This window comes from Thamnophis sirtalis, unplaced genomic scaffold, assembly GCF_051295495.1.
Source record: "Thamnophis sirtalis isolate CommonGarterSnake01/CBP01778 unplaced genomic scaffold, rThaSir2_p1.2 scaffold_6, whole genome shotgun sequence".
Taxonomy (NCBI): domain Eukaryota; kingdom Metazoa; phylum Chordata; class Lepidosauria; order Squamata; family Natricidae; genus Thamnophis; species Thamnophis sirtalis.
The window spans coordinates 84456483-84475565 of NW_028261386.1; the positions used below are offsets into that span (position 1 = coordinate 84456483).

The following is a 19083-nucleotide window of genomic DNA, read 5'->3' on the forward strand; positions in this document are numbered from 1 at the left end:
ACTCGAGCCCTTGTGATCTCTAGGCTGGAATACTGCAATGGGCTCTACATGGGGTTGCCCTTGAAGTGCGTCCGGTGACTACAGCTAGTCCAGAATGCAGCCGCGCGAGTGATAGTGGGCGAACCGCGGTTTGCCCACGTTACACCCGTCCTCCGCGAGCTGCACTGGCTACCTGTTGGTCTCCGGGTGCGCTTCAGGGTACTGATGACCACCTTTAAAGCACTCCATGGTAGTGGATCTGGGTACTTGAGAGACCGCCTTCTGCCGATCACCTCCCTACGACCAATTAGATCGCACAGACTGGGCCTCCTCCGAATCCCATCTGCTAGTCAATGCCGACTGGCGACTACACGGAGGAGGGCCTTTTCTGTTGCAGCTCCGACCCTATGGAACGATCTCCCCGTTGAGATCCGTACCCTCACCACCATCCAGACCTTCCGCGCAGCCCTCAAGATCTGGCTCTCCCAGCAGGCCTGGGGATAGGTTCCCAATTCACCCGCCCGAGTGTTTGATTGCTGAACGAAAGTTGTGTTTTTACTATTTTTCTTTGTTCACATTTTGTTTTGTTTTTTTGACATTGCACCCCCCTCCCTTGTGGTTGTAAGCCGCCCTGAGTCCCCTCAGGGAAAAGGGCGGCCTATAAATCCCAATAAACTCAAACTCAAACTCAAACTCAAAAAGATTTATTTATTTATTTATTTATTTATTTATTTATTTATTTATTATTTTCAATAACCATCCAATTCAACCAACTGACTCTGGTTAATAAAAAATAGAAGAGCCTATAATATGTAAAGTGATTGTTAGCAAATATTGGATACACTGAGAAGTACAGGGCAGGCTTTATTTGAGTGAGCTTACCCACTTCAGTTAATGTAGAAATGTGTTTATAAAAATAAATGGGTCCAAGGATTGCATGGGTTAAAATGGTCTTTCCTAAGAAAAACTCTCTTTTCACTTAACATCCATGTATTAGACCAAGAATACTTAACCTCCATATCCCTATCCTTTCTCAGACAAATGTATTAAAATTAAAATGCATAAAATCAAATAGACAGCTATAGACTGCATTGCAAAGAAAAATGATTTTATTGAAATATAGTTATCTAATTGTTTAAAATGAGAAATCTAGTAATATAGATGAAAATAAATTTCTTTTCCTACCCAAGTTCACGAATCCTGTACTAAGCAGCCACTCTTATTGACAGCCATGCTATAGATCAGAGATGGGGAATGATGGCCCCTTTATAACTTGGCTGACTCAGGAATTCTGGGAGTTGAAGTCCACAAGTCATAATGGGGCCATTGTTCCCCATTCCTGCTGTAGGTCATTCGGAAGCGAAGTTGCAAGTCCTGGCTGTTGAATTAATGCATCAGTCCTTTTGCAGCCAAAAGCTAACAGGACTTGTCCTTTCCAAGACAAACTCAGACATACACACGGGCATACAAAATCTCTGTTGATTCCTCCTGTTCCAAACAAATGTTTCCAACATGTTTAAAATAAATCTTTGTCCCAAAGGAAATACTTTTTTCTCCTCCTTTAGACCGCCAATACGACTTTTCAAATCCTTTCATATGCAAGTCCCTGGTGCCTAGACCTTTTCCAACTTGGCACTAGCAGCTCCTACAAACCTCTAGAGGCCTTGCATTTCAGAACAATTGTCTATCCACTCACAAGATGGGCCACAGTTTTCTATACAATTTGAAATGGTGTGTGGCACATTACCGTTGTCAAGCAATTATATCACTAAAATGAACACTAATTCCTAAGTATAAACCTAGAAGAAAATTGTGCCATAGAGAATTTCTGAAGTATATAATAAGTTCTGAAGCATATAAGAAAGTCCATATAAATGTTGTGGCCTGCCAGCGGCCAGCGCAGCTGGCAGCAGATTCGGACAGTGAGGAAGTTGAGGAGGAACATGGGTCAGTCCTGGAGTCTGGGTAAGGCTGTAGTCACTGTGATAAATGAAACCTGGTCTGAAGGCTTATAAATAAGACAGAAATGTCAGGGTTGCCTCTTTTGCAGGATTATATGGTAAAAGAGACTGGCTGCAGGTGGGCAAAGTACTTATGCAAGATTGTATGCACTTCTTTTATAGGGCTCTGTGTCGGAGGCAGAGAGGAGGCCAGAGCCATATTGCAGTTATCAGCTGCCTTCAGAGTCAGACAGTGAGGCAGATGAACAGCTGGAGCCCGTTCCCAGTGCGCGCATGCTAAAGAACAGGGGAACAGCTAAAGAACAGGGGTCAATTTGGGAGTAAGGCCAGATGATAAATGGCCCCTTCCAGAGGAAATATAAGAACAGCGAAAGGGAGTTTGCAGGAGGTGATTAGTTTGCTAATTGGTTAGTGACTCTCCAAGGATGGTCTGTCAGCTCTCCAAGCCAGATAAGGTCTGTGACCGTAATTCCTCCTTTGATAGACTTTGCTGGCTATGAATGAGCAGAATTCACTGTAAATTAATAAAAGAGTTTTTTGCCGGGACAAGGAGTTTGTTTCATGCTCTTGGGAAGCCTCAGTCAGAACAATAAAGCCTATTTATTAAATTGATTGAGTCTCAAAATGTGGGCAAATGTTTGCCCAACTTAGAGTGTTTTAACTACGGAGAACTGATCAGTTTAACCAAAGGAACTATTAACTCATTGATGAATAATAGAGTAATGACAGTCATCTAAAAAAGAAAGTCTCCTTAAAGTTGGATTTGACAAATACCTATCTTCTATTGCCTTTACCTTTGGAGACAAGATATTCAAGAAATTGTCAGCAATTAAATTGCAAACATTATTGTAATATATTGATTACCTTTTAAAGCCTATATTCAACTGGCCCACTTCAGGGACAGAATTACTGTTATATATTCTTAGAGATTATTTCTATAGGAGAGAGAACTAGGGATAAAGAAAGGAAATAAAACCTTCTTATGCTTGCTGCTAAAATTCTTCTGGACAATCTCAATAAATTGGAGATTGGAAAAGTATTTTGCAACAATTCTATTTAATTTGTATAACCATTGCCAGAGACTAGCTCTGAATAATTCTATATTAGAACTTTCTTAGAGTGTTATTGAATAGAACTTCACCCAAAATGCTATTTAACATGTATGTAATGGCATTCGAAAGTCTTTAGAAATCTGAGGCATGATGTCACTGACATGTAAACGACATCTGGCTTTTCTCCAATACATTTAAATTGGCTACTTCTCAGTGCTTGCACATACAGTATTGATGGACTGGATCACAACACATTGTTACACACTGAATGCTACTGAGTGTTTATAGAACTTGGGGAGTTTACAGGCCCAGAAGAAAGAAAGAAATAGGAGCATCTCTAGATTTACTACTAATGTATTTCAGTAATTTGTATAACCAGTCCCAGAGACTAGCTCTAAATAATTGTATGTTATCCTCTGCTCACAATAGAATCCCTTATGCCACCAGGCTTGAAATGTTGGCCTTGGACAACCTAGAACTACAGTCTGACCTAAGCGTAGTACACAAAATTGTCTGCTACAACGTCTTACCTGTCAATGACTACTTCAGCTTCAACTGCAATAATACACGGGCAAACAATAGATACAAACTAAAGGTAAACCACTCCAAACTCGATTGTAGAAAATATGACTTCAGCAACAGTGATTAATGCCTGGAATGCACTACTTGACTCTGTTGTTATATCCTCAAACCCCCATAACTTTAACTTTAAACTGTCTATCATGGACCTCACCCCTTCCCAAGAGGAAGGGGGCATGCATAAGCGCACTAGTGTGCCTACCATCGCTGTCCTACTGTTCCCACTTATTCGAACCCATTTTTTGTGTTCCTGTCCATGCTTATGCTTATATCTGTTATCTTGTACATGTTTGACAAACTAAATAAATAAAAATAAATAAATTAATAAATAATTTCCATAGCAGGAAAATACACTGTACGATCCCTTTTAATTGATGCATCAGCTATGTCTTGCCTTGAAGAGACATATTTTTACCACAATAATGCATGGGTTATTAACTTTCTTCTTGGACTTTGTGGCTCTTTATTTGGATCTGTGCTTGAAGTTGGTATAGACCTAATGCAGAATGTAGTGGAAAAGAGATGGACAATGTACCATGCACAGGAAACTGTGTAAGGTGCCTATTTTCTACCAGATCACCTTCCATATTTTATTGTAAAGAATCAAAAGCCTTCATAAAAGCCCGGGAACTGAAATATCTTTTCCTGACTAGAGTCTGTTGGATTACTACAGTTTCCAAGGGAGATTTTATTGATGATGTGATATTCTGCAGATTGTGATATGGCAGTAACACAGAACTGGATGCTTTCAGCTACTGCGTCTGTTCTCCAGTATATTCTCCACTTGCTATGCACAAAGTAATATCTCTGTTCTCCTTGATATTTGATGCTGTATTGATATTAGTAATGTTTATTGTAGAGATGCTCTATTGGTTTTTATATATTCAATTTGTTACATTGTATGTTATGTATCACTTAGGGATAATTTTAATGATGAAAATAAATTTCAAAATAATAGCAAAATGACAAATAGCCTTTAGATGGTGCCAAACCAATCAAGAGAGATAATTACATTCAGAGGGAGTGTTAACAAATAGAGCCAAACAGTGGTGGGTTGCCAATTTTTTAACTACTGGTTCGTGCGCAGTCGTGCATGCGCAGAAGTATCTGGGTGGGTGGACGGAGCCTCCTGCTGCAGCTACTACCGGATTGCCCGATCCAGGCTGAACCGGGAGCAACCCACCTCTAGAGCCAAAGGAGTCATGAGAAGTAAAGGAAAAAAATTCCTTTGGAAAGTGGACACCTTGCTCAATTGTGGAGGCAAAAGAAGACAATACAGATTTACTCACAGTCCAAACAAATGGAAAGTATAATTCAAATCAGAGGGAGAGGAAGAAAAAAAAAGGCTGTGCAGCGATATTATTTTTCCAAAATAAGACCAATGATTAAAAAAAACACATAACCACTTAGGGGAGAATTCAGTATCAAAATTATTGACCTTCTAACAAACACCCCACACCTTTTTATTGTCTAAGATTGGCCTCTGCACCCAATGATTGAAAACAAACAAATGGAACATTAACTTTTAAAAAGGATCTGGGGATTCAGGAAATTATAGGTCAGTTAGCTTAACAACAGTTCCTGTAGATACAGGGAAGCTTTATTAAGGACAGATTACTAAGCATATTAAGGACATTAAGTCTGCAAAGTTAACAGCTGAGTAATTTCAAGTGATTCACTGTGGTACATGTTTTAAACTCCCCCTTGGCACTTTTTTAAAAAATAAGGCAAGAAATAGCAAGGAAGAGGAATTATAATACTGCAACCTTCAAATTGTTATGCAAAAAGCATAGAGAGTAGTTGTCCTGAACCCATGCAACATTTGTTCTGATGGCTCATAGGAAAATTAAACTTTTTCTGGAAATAATGCAAATTTAGTTCTCCTGGAAATAATGCATTATATACTGCTTGCACAAACTCTTTTTTTAAAAGTATGAAAAACTGTATTATCATTCTGTTAGTAATAATACATTGTGATATATAGTTATACTATAGGAAAATGTTTTCACAATCAAGTATATTATCACAGATTCACTCACACAATGAATAAATTCACATCTCTCTGTTGCTCCCCATCTCTTAGAGGAAACCTACCCAACTCAAACAGGAAAATAGCAATTCTCCATGTTATAGGATAGGGCTGTCAAGGTCGCAGCCCACAGGCCGGATGTGTCACATGCTTGCCATGCCCACGCCCAGTTTAGCAAAGGGGAAAATACATCATGTGATGACGGCGAGTTTGACACCCCTGTTATTGGATTTGCAGAGATTGTCTTTTCTGCATGTTTTTATTCCCACAATTTACTTTTCAGATGCCATGGGAAATATAAACATCAAATGCGATCATATCATTGTTAATGGATATGTTAGTCCAGATCTCTTCCCTAATGATTCATAAAATGAAATGTTTTGCCTTTTTAGCAGCCACCGTGTCCTAGGTTAACATTTAAACTGAATGATCTATGATAGCAACAGTAGCTTTTCCTGGTCAGGCACTGCCAACTTATTCAGAACACATCAATGAGTTTGTGTTTCTTGGCCCAATATGTGTTGCATTGAATTTAGACAAAATTGCATTTGCCATTTCGTTCTCCCTTCACCAATTTTGAAGGGATCCTTTTGAGTCATCAAAATCACTCCACTCCTCTCTCGGCTGGAAAACAAACCATTTTGTGCCCTCCCCACCTTGACTTGCTAACTGTTCAACTATAATTCCAGACCTTTTATGTCAGTAAGATAACATCACATTTTATATCTCCCGCTATTAGAACTGTTCATTTATTCATTTATCCCTTTACTAGCCCAGAACAGAGCATAGCCCTGATTTTTGACAACCTTTTCAGAAGGCTTTTTGAAATCCTTCATATACAAGGACTATCCATCTACGTATCTATGGGGTTGATGACATTCTCAAAAAAAAGTTTTACATTTGCAGAAGCCTTATTGATTCTTCTTTAGCAAGGTAAGGATAAAATCACCTTCAAGTCAAGGAAGATTCCCAGTGACTTCATGGACAAATTCAGATCTTTTCTAGGCATGGAAAATCTCTTATAATAGAAGAGATTTTCCATTTCTGTCTTCCTGATTTTTTTTACAAAAATTTCTCAGTCTAGCTTACATATGTTGTCTTCCCTGATGGTCTTCCACTGGACCATGATGATGGTGCTTTGTATGTAGCAAGCCAACTTATTTTTTTTAAAACAGGACTATCAAATCTGGACTGCAAAAATCCAATGACCGAGAGCAAAGAGTATACCATAACTCTTGCTGATACCATGGTCATCTGGATTTTTGAAACACAGATCTGGAAATTAGACTATGTTTATAAAATAAAAAAAAAATTAGAGTAGAAGACTCTACCAGGTACTAAGGAACATGGCCAGTTAGGGAACCCAGTTCTATCTATGGGCATCATGGAGAAATGGAGAAATAGCAAAGAAAGGAAGCATCTTCTGCTTATTTAGGTTCACTCAGCTCTTGGATTGTCACCAAATTTCACAAATGGATGTCATGTATAATTATTATACTATCCAGTGACTTTTCTGAGAACATATTCCTGGCAGAGATTATTGGAAGTAGGGGAGGTGATGGGAAGTGGGGGAAGGCTCCCTCAGACTGATAGGTACAGAGTGATGAGTTGCTCTGTGAGTGAGATGAGCAGTCTCCAAATTTGATAAACCAATAAAATAAAATAAATATCTGTCATTGTGTCTCACATAAGTTTCTGATCCAAGGCAAACATTTGGGCGGTGCATTGTAATTAATTCTTGTTGAATCAAATATGCAAGAGAGAGAGAGAGAGAGAGAGAGAGAGAACATTGAAAGTCAAACATTCAAAATTTAGCATTCTTCTCCATTAAAATTTAACACAGCTCACCTAAATTTAAAATGAAGAAAAGAGGAAATGATGTTAACAGAACAGAAAACATTGATGCAAATACAACATTAATCATTTTGTTGGTATTCAGATTGCATGAATATATTTAAGATATTTCTCTGTTACCAATGAAGAGAACTTTGCAATGTTGGTAAGATAGTCTTGCTGGGATCATGTCCCTTCCCCACCCCCATGAACAAAGGAGAGAGTTGCTAATATATAGTATATAGAGGTTCCTTTGTTTCATTTAAAAACTTCAAAAATTAGAAAATTATCCCCAGGAATTCTGAGGGCATTTGTGAATTGTTTTTGCTATAGTGAAATATTTTTTCCAGAAGCATTTCCTTAAGTGTTTACTTATTTGATCACTTGTTATGTAGTCCACGGACTTTTTGCTTTTGTTTCAGTGCAGAATGGAAAATGGAATGTTGTTAATGGTAAACAGTTTATAACAAATAGACATATAAGGGGAAGCATAATCCTTGAGTTTAATGGCTGAGGTGGGCATTAAAATGAGTAAGCAATAACTTCACTTTTCAGCATATGGTATGTGATTTTCAAATCACTTAATAACAAGTTTGTAGATTTTCCAATCTTTCTAAATACAAATTTAGAAACTTTTTTGATATTTTTTTTTTAACATAGTGAGAATCTTGGGACTTTTCAATGAAGTTATTAGGCATAGTCACATGTTGAAATAAAAATCTAAAAAGAAAATATTATAAAACCTTATTGCTAATGTGTATTTTAAAGGAAAATTCATTTCATAAATAGTATGAATTTCTTTTTTCCTCCCCCTCAGCATCCTATATTCAGCCTGCTTGTCATTATTTCCCTATAAAAAACTATATTTTCCTTTAGTTTTTATTAACTCCTCAATGTTCGTAATATAATCAGAGACAATCATTAGGAAGTAAATCCAATCAATTTCAGTGGAACTTACTTTCAACTAAATGGGTTAAGTTTACTCTCCCAATAGCCTTTTCATTTGGCCTCAAAAGATGTATAAACGAAAATAGGAAAAATGAATAGCTGTTTGAAGTAATTAATAGATATTGCCAGCCTGTAAAGTAAGTTTAATGTTTCAGACTCATCCAATTTCAATCAGATTTTATGTTTTACTGTAATAAACATAAACAGTTGCAAACATTTATAACCCCATAATTTTTTATTTGTTAATCTTATGGCATTTTGAGAGAAGTGATAAAAGATAAATGGACAAATTAAGTAAGGAACTCTTATATTCCTTATGGATTATAAAATGGATTTGTGGACAATGTTTATTTTTTCCAATGTGCATTTCTAGTTTTAAATAATAATTATTAATCCTTTTTATCAAAGGATGTGGAGGAACAGGCTTACCCATGACTGCAAAATGTTTTGAAAAAAGTGTTTTCACAAACCAACAATGTATTTGCTATTTGTTAAAGGAATCTGATCATTTTCAAGTTTCCAACAGGTTAGGAGTTGAAACAATTCTTAATACATCAGGATTCTTTTTTCAAGCATTAAATACACATAGACCTATTATTACCTTTTCATTTTTTTTCATACTGGCTATGGTGGTGATGTGAAGCATATTAGTATCTGTGGGAACAGTTATTTATATGTTTGTTTAGCTCTTTGACTTTTTGCAGGAGGGGTCATTGTGTTTTTTTTAAAATTGTTGTACATCATTTGGAGTTAGAAGACCATATAAAATTTAAAAGCAGATAAGACTCATAAATGAGAAGAAAGGGGGCTTAGAATCATAGAGTCAGCAGGGTATTAAACCATTGTACAAAGACATCCTCCATAGCATTGTATTGGGGATATTTTCTCCATAACAAATTCCCCTGCCCCAGCCGCAAATCTGGATCAGTTTCCAATCTGGCTACTTTTACTGACTTTTTCCACTACATTAAATCTGGTCCCATTCTGTCTGTTCTTGGAAAATTATTCTGCTGTTAGATGACTGGACAGAAAATATCTGAAATCCATATAAACTATTCCTTTTCAACATTCCATTGAAATAAAAAGAGCAAAAAAGATAGAAAGGAGAAGTCGAACAAAAACATTTTCTCTCTAGGAACTAAGCTAGATAAACATCATTCAGAACTGGTGTACTGTAGGTAAAGTAAATCTTGTCTCTTTGTTACAGATGATGGTCGAATTACATATGATGATTGATCACTGTGATTATCTTCACAAATACATTTATATCCCCCTATAGAAGAGAATAGGTAGCTCAAGGTTAAACTATGAAGACCTTGTTGCTGTCTGAATTTTGGTTGTTATAGAGGGGGTGGGATTGTTATGGAGAAAATATCTCTAATACAATTGTACAGAAGAAGTGATTAGACAATGGTTCAGAACACTATTGACTCTATGATTCTAAAATCAGCTTCTTCCCTGACTTATACCATCGTTCATGGGTGTCAAACCCACGGCATCATGTTGCTGTCACGTGATGTATTGTGACTTTTTCCCCTTTTGCAGAGCTGGGGTGGGCATGGCTTGTAGGTGACCCGCAGGCCTCCAGTTTGACATGCCTGCTGTAGTTCTTATTTGCTTTAAGTTTTATATTGTCTCTTAACTCAAAAAGAAAGACAGAAAATAACTACAAAAAAACCCCCCAAAAGCCTCCTCATGCAAATATGTAGTGCACTGATAATGCTACCTAGTTGGGTAATGAAATATCTGCAAGCAAACAATCAAGCTCAGACATCTCCAAGGACTCCCCATTTATAGCTACTTGGCTTGCCAAGACAGTACTTTAAAGTTAATGTTATTTTCCTGGTCATCCATCAACATGTTAATGATTATGAGCATAATAATATGTGCCTCTCCACTGCAGTATCTTTTGCTTCTATAAACAAGCTTGGGTTAAGGTTTAGGCTTGGAACTATTCTATATAGTCATGGCAGTGTTTTTATTTTTTTCATACAATATTCATTCATCCATTCATCCATGTAGAAGATATATTTTAATATTAGCTTCTATTTCATAAAGTCTGAGAAGAAGAAAAAAAACCAAAGGCAAAAAGTTAAAATATTAAAAATGTTATAAGAAAAAAGATTTTCTCAGAAATTTCCTAAAGCTAGCTGTGAGATATTGGACTATTGTCAAATATATTAAAATGTGTTCTTATAATGCATAACTCATACAGAGATTATTTACACATTATGTACATATGGCAGATAAATATTTAGAAAAAAGATGAATAATTTTCCTCATGTAATTCCTTTTGCTATTATTGAAAAAAATGTTTGAAAAAGTTAGTACAGACTCTTTTAAAATCCTGCTTTGGTGAAGAGTCAAGCAACAAATTATGCAATGAATAATCTATGAGCAAACCCCCTCTCCTTCCCTGTCCCACCACCACCAGTCTTTGCAAATGTATTAGCCAAAAACGTCTTTCATCTCAGTGGATCTTACACATCTGGACTCCATTAGGCTGGAGAATGCTGCTCTAGACACTGTTATGAAAATGAGGTTGTGTTTCTTTCTCCTGGAAAATGTTAATGTATTCTGTCCTATTTCAACATTATTAAATTCAGAGAAAATCAGTTGGGGAATCTCCCATGCCATCTTGTGCTGTTAAATTTGCAGGCCAATGCAAAATAATGAATAGGGCACAGCAGAGAGGTCCCTTCCTTGTCTGTGATAATAATGATTGCTTCTTTGATGGGGAACTTGGAGGCAGCATTGGCTTGGTCTTGGTCTTTCTCTTCTGGAAGGGTGGGATATTGACATGGACAGAACAACCTGGCTAGATTTAATAGGCATGGATTTTGCTACTGATTGGGATACAGAAGAAAAACCTGGACTAATGGATTGGAATGGAGGGTATGGTGAGGGCCAGAAGAGATTATAGAGAGAAAAGTCAGGGTAGGTGGATGATTATGGAAGATAAAAGAGTAAGCATCCAGCCTTCTACCTTGTATGATGAAATTTTGTCAGAATCTGAAAGCCCAGAATAATAGAAATACCTGGACAATGCGCACAATTTCACATTTACAAAGATAAATGTCAAAGTTGCCTACACCTAATGTGCTAGTAATATATATTTTAATACAAGGCAAGGCTACTTCTAAACTATTTTGCCCCTTGTCATAGAGGGAAATGAGAATATATTTGAGCAAAGAGAAAAATGCAGCTATATCTATGTTGCAATAGAATGACACAGTGGGCAGCTTGGTGTTTCATACTGGATGAATTCAGACAACATCCTAAGCCAGGATTTTAAAACCATGTTTTACTTCCCAGAGTCCTTGGTTCCAAATAATGCTAAATTATATTGAGCCCCCAAATCCCAAACCATATTATGGCTTAACATTATATGTAACAGTGGTGGGTTGCAAATATTTTTACTACAGGATTGGGCATGCTTGTGCATGCGCTTCTACTCATTCTACTCATTTTTGGTTATAAAATGTTCAACATTGTCCATTATCTATTCTTCTCCTGCCTCTAAATTGGCAATATTTATTGATATTCTTTGGACATTTTAATGCTGTTCCTTTGTTTTTTAAAATGTAATAAATTAAAAAAGATAAGAATTATAAAATTATCAGAGTGATTATTTTAACATTTTATATTGGTTCTTGAAAAAGAACAAAAATGGCTTTAAACCCCTGTCAGAAATATATTCCTGCTACGGAAAACAAACAAACAAACAAAAAACCTAATTAAGCATAACATTTACCTATTCTCGTACATGTAATCTTCCCAAACTCAGGGTTGTAATGATCCTTCTAAAGCACTATTGTAATAAAAACTAAATAATTTTTAAACGTTTCTGTGGATTGCTATTTAAGGGTATTTTTAAAAAAGAATCATGCTAATCATTCAGAATTTGTAATTGCACACCTGTCATCCTGAGAAGTTCTGTTGGAATTACAACATTTCCAGAAGTTCCTGAACTGAGCCTTTCAAATTCTTAAGCTTGGTAAATATCAAGCATCGACTAAATTTTATCCAAAATGATAATAAAAAATAGCTTAGCTTAGCATTACTTTCTATTCTAGGATGCACCACTTTTGTCTAATAATACCAATCTAGAAATAACAGTGTGTAGAATCCTACAAAATTAGTCAAGTATGAATATTAAACTAAATTAGTTGGATGATGATAAAGATGTTAATAATAGTCTTAGATATCATCATTATATTATATAGAAGTGTGTGTGTAAACTTTGTTTTATAAGGTAAGAAATCCATCTAATTGCCCTACAGCTACTTGTGCATATAATTATCATCCCACAACATTCCTTCCTTCTGTTAAATAAAGGGAAAACCACAGAAAAGCCTCTATTAATTTATTCTTTCAATGGAGACTGCATGAATTGAAAAAAAAGTCTGAGATTTTTCATCAGGAGTGAAAAATGATGGAGTGAATGAATCATAAGGTTCTGCCGTATTCACATGAAATTCGAGGAGATTTTTCTTCGAGAGTCTTGCACGATAATTCATAAACAATGTGAGGCCTATTATTTCTAGGGAAACGATTCAGTCAGCTGAAAGCTGCCGAAATACAATATTTGCCAATCTGTTGGTTAAAGTGGTGTTCCGTGCACAGCCTTCCAAGAACCATGGCAGATTTGTAGGATAGTTTGGGTGAGCATAGCTTTCACCATGGGTATTTTTGTTAAGCAGTAAATGGTAACGGAGTTGGAAGGAACCTTGGAGGTCATCTAGTCCAACCCCCTGCTCACGCAGCAGACCTGTACTAGGGATTCAAATCGCCGAACTGCTGACCTTTCTGATCAACAAGCTCAGTGTCTTAGCCCCTGAGCCACCTAGTCAGAACAAGAGTCAGAAAAATACTGAATTTGAAATAGGTTTAAGAACCTTTCCAGGTGACGTACCTGTCATATATTGGATTATGAAAAAAAGCTTATTGAGACAAAAGGATTTAGAAGATTAAGACTGTTCAATTCAGTCTTGGTCAACAACTGAGCATAATAGAATCTAAGTTCATTAGTAAGGCCCATAACGTAAGAAATGAAGTCAATACAGGACAATTGCCTCTCATGGCTAAAAGATCAATCTAGTATCTGTTGATTCCGAGAAGCAGGAGAAGGCTTAGAATTTAAACACCCAAGAAAGCAAATCTTCTTTATGTACAGTATAAAATTTCTTTCTTGTCTGCAATAAAAACAACTAATCTTGTTGTGTGATGCATGTGAGTTTTCTATTGAGAACATCACACCAAATAAAGGCTGAGCATCTGGAGAGCTGAGATTTTCAGTTGCCTCTGTGAGAAGCCTAATATATTAGTAAATGGTTTGTAAATTCTTCATTCTGTGGCTGTATTTGCACAGAATGAAACATTATCGTAGATGTAAAAATAACCTTCCCAAGATTTGTTGATAGCTCACTATGCTGTCCGATTATTTTATGTGCACATTGTTGGGGAGTAGAAAACAAAAAAAAGAAAGGAAATCAGAAAGTTTGATAAGACTAGAGATGATAAGAACATGTCAGAATATTAGACTGGTTGCAGTTTCAAAGCAACAAACAGGAAGACCAGATCCCTATTTCAGATTTTGCCTTGCTTAGCTTCTTTAATTAAAATATTAATTGAAAAAACACCACCATAGGTTTTGGAAGATGAAGGAAGAGAAAAGAGAGTGTTAGATGGATGTATTGTCAAAGTACTTACTTTGGGTTTCCAGTGCCTGGCTTCTTTCTCCGGAATATGCTGAGGAAAGTGTTGGACCTACAAGGAGTCTTGCCATCCCCAACATGCATACGCACCACATCTGAAGTGGTGAAGGCACTGCGGACATTCCTTTCGGGCTTTGCAATGATGATATACATCTTGGGAGTGAACATGCACCCCAAGGCAACTGTCACGCTCAGGCTCACAGCAAAGCAAGTTGTAATGATCTTGTAGTTGCTCCCAAAGTATATAGGTACAAAGGCAAGCCAGATGATGCACGTTGTGTACATAGTGAAGGCAATATACTTGGCTTCGTTGAAATTAGCCGGCACGTTGCGAGTTTTGAAAGCGTAGTAAGTGCAACTCATGATGAGAAGTCCATTGTAACCCACTGGGGCAACCACACCTAAGTTGCTGGTGTTGCAGATCAGAAATACTTCCTTGATACTGGGGTAGGAAAGGACGGGGAAAGGGGGCTCCATGATGATCAGTGTAATCACCAATGTCAGCTGTACACTGATCAAAATGGAGGCAATGACTACTTGGGCCCAAGCACTCATGAAGTGTGGTTTGCGGGTGCAAATTTTTTTCTTGCTCCCTGCCAGAATGCGTGCAATGCGGTTGGTTTTTGTTACAAGGGCAGAGTAGCACATGGCAGAGGAAAGCCCCACAAGGAGGCGCTGGAGGTAGCATGAAGTGACAGTGGGCTTAGCAATGAGGGTGAAAGGGCATATATAACCAAGGAAGATCCCCGCAAGTATTATGTAGCACAGCTCCCGGCTAGAGGATTTGACGACGGGGGTATCCCTGTACAGTGCAAAGATAAGGGTAACAAACATGGTGATGAGGATGCCCAGACAAGAGAAGGCCACAGCCACAACGGACTCTATGTCACGCCACTCCAGATACTTTACAGGAATTGGTTGGCAGCCTATAGGATACAAAAAAGAAAAAAAGGAAAGAAATGATTGGATAAGCAGACAAATATCGCAAAATAAAGAGCTCCTTTGGGATCCTTAAAGAGCAGTTGCATAATAGAAGTGATCCTGCATTCATATCAAAACACGTGATTCTTGCACAAAAGCTTCATCTAATTATGTCATTCCACTGGTAGGACAAAATCTGCCAACAAAATAGATCATCCTTCCTCCTTCCAGTTCCCTGTGTATTTGCTAAATCTGATCCACAAATTTTGGAAGAAATAGGAAACACAAAGGAAATCCTGCTACAAAACGAGCACACATTCTCTCGTGTATTATTGTTGTAATCTCTTATTCCACATACAAAAGAATAGACTCTTCTTAATTTTTTCATGGCAATTTCACAAAGAGTCTAGTTTTCGAAATCTATTCATTTCTAAACTTTATACTTACAACTTCAAGGCCAATGAACATCCCCAGGACAGCATCCAGACCAAATAGATGTTACTTACAGTTTCTATTTAGTAACACATAGACAGAAATTAATTCTCCTGCCAACATATTTATTCAGCTTCTGAGACATTTACAATCTATAAGATAATTATAGACCCCCCACCCGAATGGTATGAATGTTGTGTTCTATTTTTAATTATGTATTGTCCTTATGTGTTATTGTTTGTATCCCCCTCCCTTTGAGTTGTAAGCCGCCCTGAGTCCCCCCAGGGAAAAGGGCGGCCTATAAATAAATTTTCAAATACTCAAATTAGAGAGCAGAGGCATTTAATTTTTAAAGTGGTTGGACATTTTGATTATTACTAGACAACATTCCTGACTACTAAAAGCAATATTGAGAATGGATTTTTTTCTATTTTAAATAAATATCGTGCATTTCAGTCCTTATTCTACACGACAGCATTATCTATGCAATTATTTGTCTGTGTAGCTTGTAATTTCGACAGCCAGGAATCCAGCAGCTTCAGTTTCATTAACTGTCAAATAATACTTTTTGTTCGTTTGTTTTTCCTAAATGAAACCCTGCATTCTCTTTCTAGAGAAAATAGGAATAAAAGATCTTCTAGGCTAAGGGTACATGAGTGGGATGCATCATTCTATTTATGCTGATTGCCCAGTTTAGGCACTAATTTATTTGGTCAACAGTCACGAGTTTGATAATGTAGGCAAGGGTATGTAAAGTTTAAAATGAGTGCCTCGTATATTATAAATGCCTGCTGAGCAGAAGAAAAACCCAAATGAATTTCCAAGAAATATAGAAATTGGATGGTTTAAGCAGTTACTGCCACCTACAGTTTTACTCCCTCACAATGTTCCAATAATCTCAATGCTTCTCTGCAACTGCAATGATACATGTAGTGAAAACTAACTGTAAATTTTAAACTCTTAAAAATACACAGAAACTTATATAATTTCCCATTTGGGAAATTATATAAGCATAATTATGAACCACTTTGGCATAGTATACAGACAGAAATGAAAAAATGGGACAAGTTGCAGTTATCTTTGTTGAGACGAATAGCAGCAGTGAAAATGAATATCTTACCCAAATTTTTATTTCTTTTCCAAATGTTACCTATACTTAAAAAAGATGTGAATCTGTTAGAATGGCAGAAGGGTATTAATAAATTTGTATGGGCAGGAAAGAAGCCGAGAGTAAAGTTAAAAATAATGCAAGATGTGCATGAGAGGGGAGGTTTGAAATTACCCAACCTAAAATTATATTATGATGCAGTAGTATTATATGTAATCAGTGATTGGATTGCTTTAACTAACGATAGGATACTTAATATCGAGGGACATGATTTGGTATATGGCTGGCATGCTTACCTGTTATACAACAAAAAAGTCGACAAAAATTTTAAAAGTCATATTTTAAGGAATGCTTTATTGTGGGTTTGTAAAAAATATCAATACAAATTAAATGACAAGATACCCATGTGGGCAATTCCTAGACACGCAATAGAAAATATGAACATAGCACACAAACAGGATAGAATTACTTACAGACAGCTTCTTACCCTAGAAAGGGGTGTATTACAACTAAAACCCTTAGATGTATTAAAAGAGGAAAAGGTAATTCAAATATGGTTCCAGTATGGACAGCTACAGCCCAGGTGGAAAACAGATAAAAAAATTGGTTTCATGCAAGTCGAGGATAATCTATTTAAACAAATAAGAGATCAAAGTTTAATGCATATAAAGAGGATATACAATGTATTAGTACAGATTCCGGAACAGAATTAGTTAAAGATTGTATGATAAACTGGGCTCAAAATATTGAAGAACCAATAATGTTGGATACATGGGAAAGAATTTGGGTAAGAAATGTGAAATTTACACAAGCCCAAAACCTGAGAGAAAATTTTTACAAGATGTTCTATAGGTGGCATTTAGATCCCAAAAAGTTGGCTTCTATGTATTCGAATTTACAACCCAAATGTTGGAGATGTGGTTCTCTCGATGTTACATATTTCCATATATGGTGGACTTGCCAAAAGGTTAAGGCATTTTGGATAAAAATATGGTGGATTATGCAAAATATTCTTAAAAAAAGGATAAAGTTTACTCCTCAGTTATTTTTGTTAGGTAGAATTACTGACTGTCCAGCGGTAGAGATTAACTTGATTTTACACTTAATAACGGCAGCAAGACTGTTGGTGGCGCAATACTGGAAGAAGGAAGACTTGCCTACAATTCAAGAATGGACATTGAAAGTCACAAATTTAGCCGAGATGGCTAAAATATCGGCATATCTTAAAGACCACTCAAATGAGAGATATAAACGAGATTGGAAAAAATGGATTGATTATATACAAAATAAATACGGGACTAAGAAATTCCAGATAGCCTATGCTTAAGATCAGGAATGATTTAAATTGTTTAAAGTTAGTTTAGCAAGGAGGAGCTAAGTTCAATGTAAAGATGTTATTAATTTCTTATTCTTTTTTCCCCCCAATATATCTTAGACTGTGTTTGTTAAAAATCTATACCGTGTACGGGTTCTGGGAAGTCGGGGGGGGGGAGGGAGGGAGGGTGGGGGGGAGGGATATATCAGGTTAGATGAGATGTGTTAGATTTCAATGTAATTTGACTCCACATGTATACTGTTTTTTTTTCTTTATTTTATATTCTCATTACTATTATTATTACTACTTTTTCTTTAAAAATAGGATAGGCTAAGCATATTGACATGTAGCAGAAATACACCAAGGAGAGGAGGAGTGGGAAAGAAGAAAGATGGGAAGAGAAGGATAGGAGAGAGGGTAAGGGGGGAAGATGAGAAGGATAAGGAGGAGTGGATTGTAGAGAGAGGAGCAGTAGAAAGGGAGGGGAAGTAGAGTAGAAAAGGATGATGGAGGGAAGATAGAAAGTTGGAGGGTGGTAGAAGAAAGAGGTGTATGGAGAGCAGAAGAGCTATAATGGGTTTCTATTTTGGGGGGGCATTGTTGACAAGAGGAACTGATGTAATTATTATTTAATACTATATGATATGGGCTATGTATAGTATACATGTGAGTGTGTGTTATGAAAATGAAAATGGAAATAAAAATTTAAATAAAAAAATACACAGAAACCTCTGTGTTTGGGAGTGCACCAATTGTACAACATTAATCTTATTTATGATCTGACTATCAAAAACAAATGCTCAATGTTCTTTTTTTTAAAACAAATTATTAATTCAAACTATTTGTAATTTCCAGGGTGGTATAACTAACAGAAGTATGCACACATACCAGATTCCTGATAAGGGTATTGCTAAATATTACTCAGTCCCCATCTTTTCTTCAGGAACATAGTAGCAGGAATAGCAATTCTTGTTCATATTTTTTCCCCTGCAAGAATCTTGTACCTATACCTTGTACCTTGTATTTGGCTGATTGGGTGGAGAGAGAGCGGCTGACCCAAACTAGCCTGTGAACTCTCATGGCTGAGGGAACCTGTGTCTATCCTGTTGCAGCCTAGCATTTCAACCGCTATGACATATTGCTTCCTGAACCATAGAGCAAGTGGGACTGAGCAGCAGGCAGGAAAAACATGCAGTTCTCTTCTGTGTC

The 19083-nt window shown here is 36.7% G+C and overlaps 1 protein-coding gene across 2 annotated transcripts in view; it reads right to left on the bottom strand.

The window, feature by feature from the left end:
* The window catches only part of GRM1 (glutamate metabotropic receptor 1), a 268242-nt gene that overhangs the window by 15922 nt on the left and 233237 nt on the right, over positions 1-19083 (bottom strand). For both annotated transcript variants that reach the window (XM_087718322.1, XM_087718323.1), the window contains exon 8: positions 14094-15024. In XM_087718322.1, the coding sequence (XP_087574448.1) occupies positions 14094-15024 (931 nt within the window). The remainder of the gene's footprint in view (positions 1-14093; positions 15025-19083) is intronic.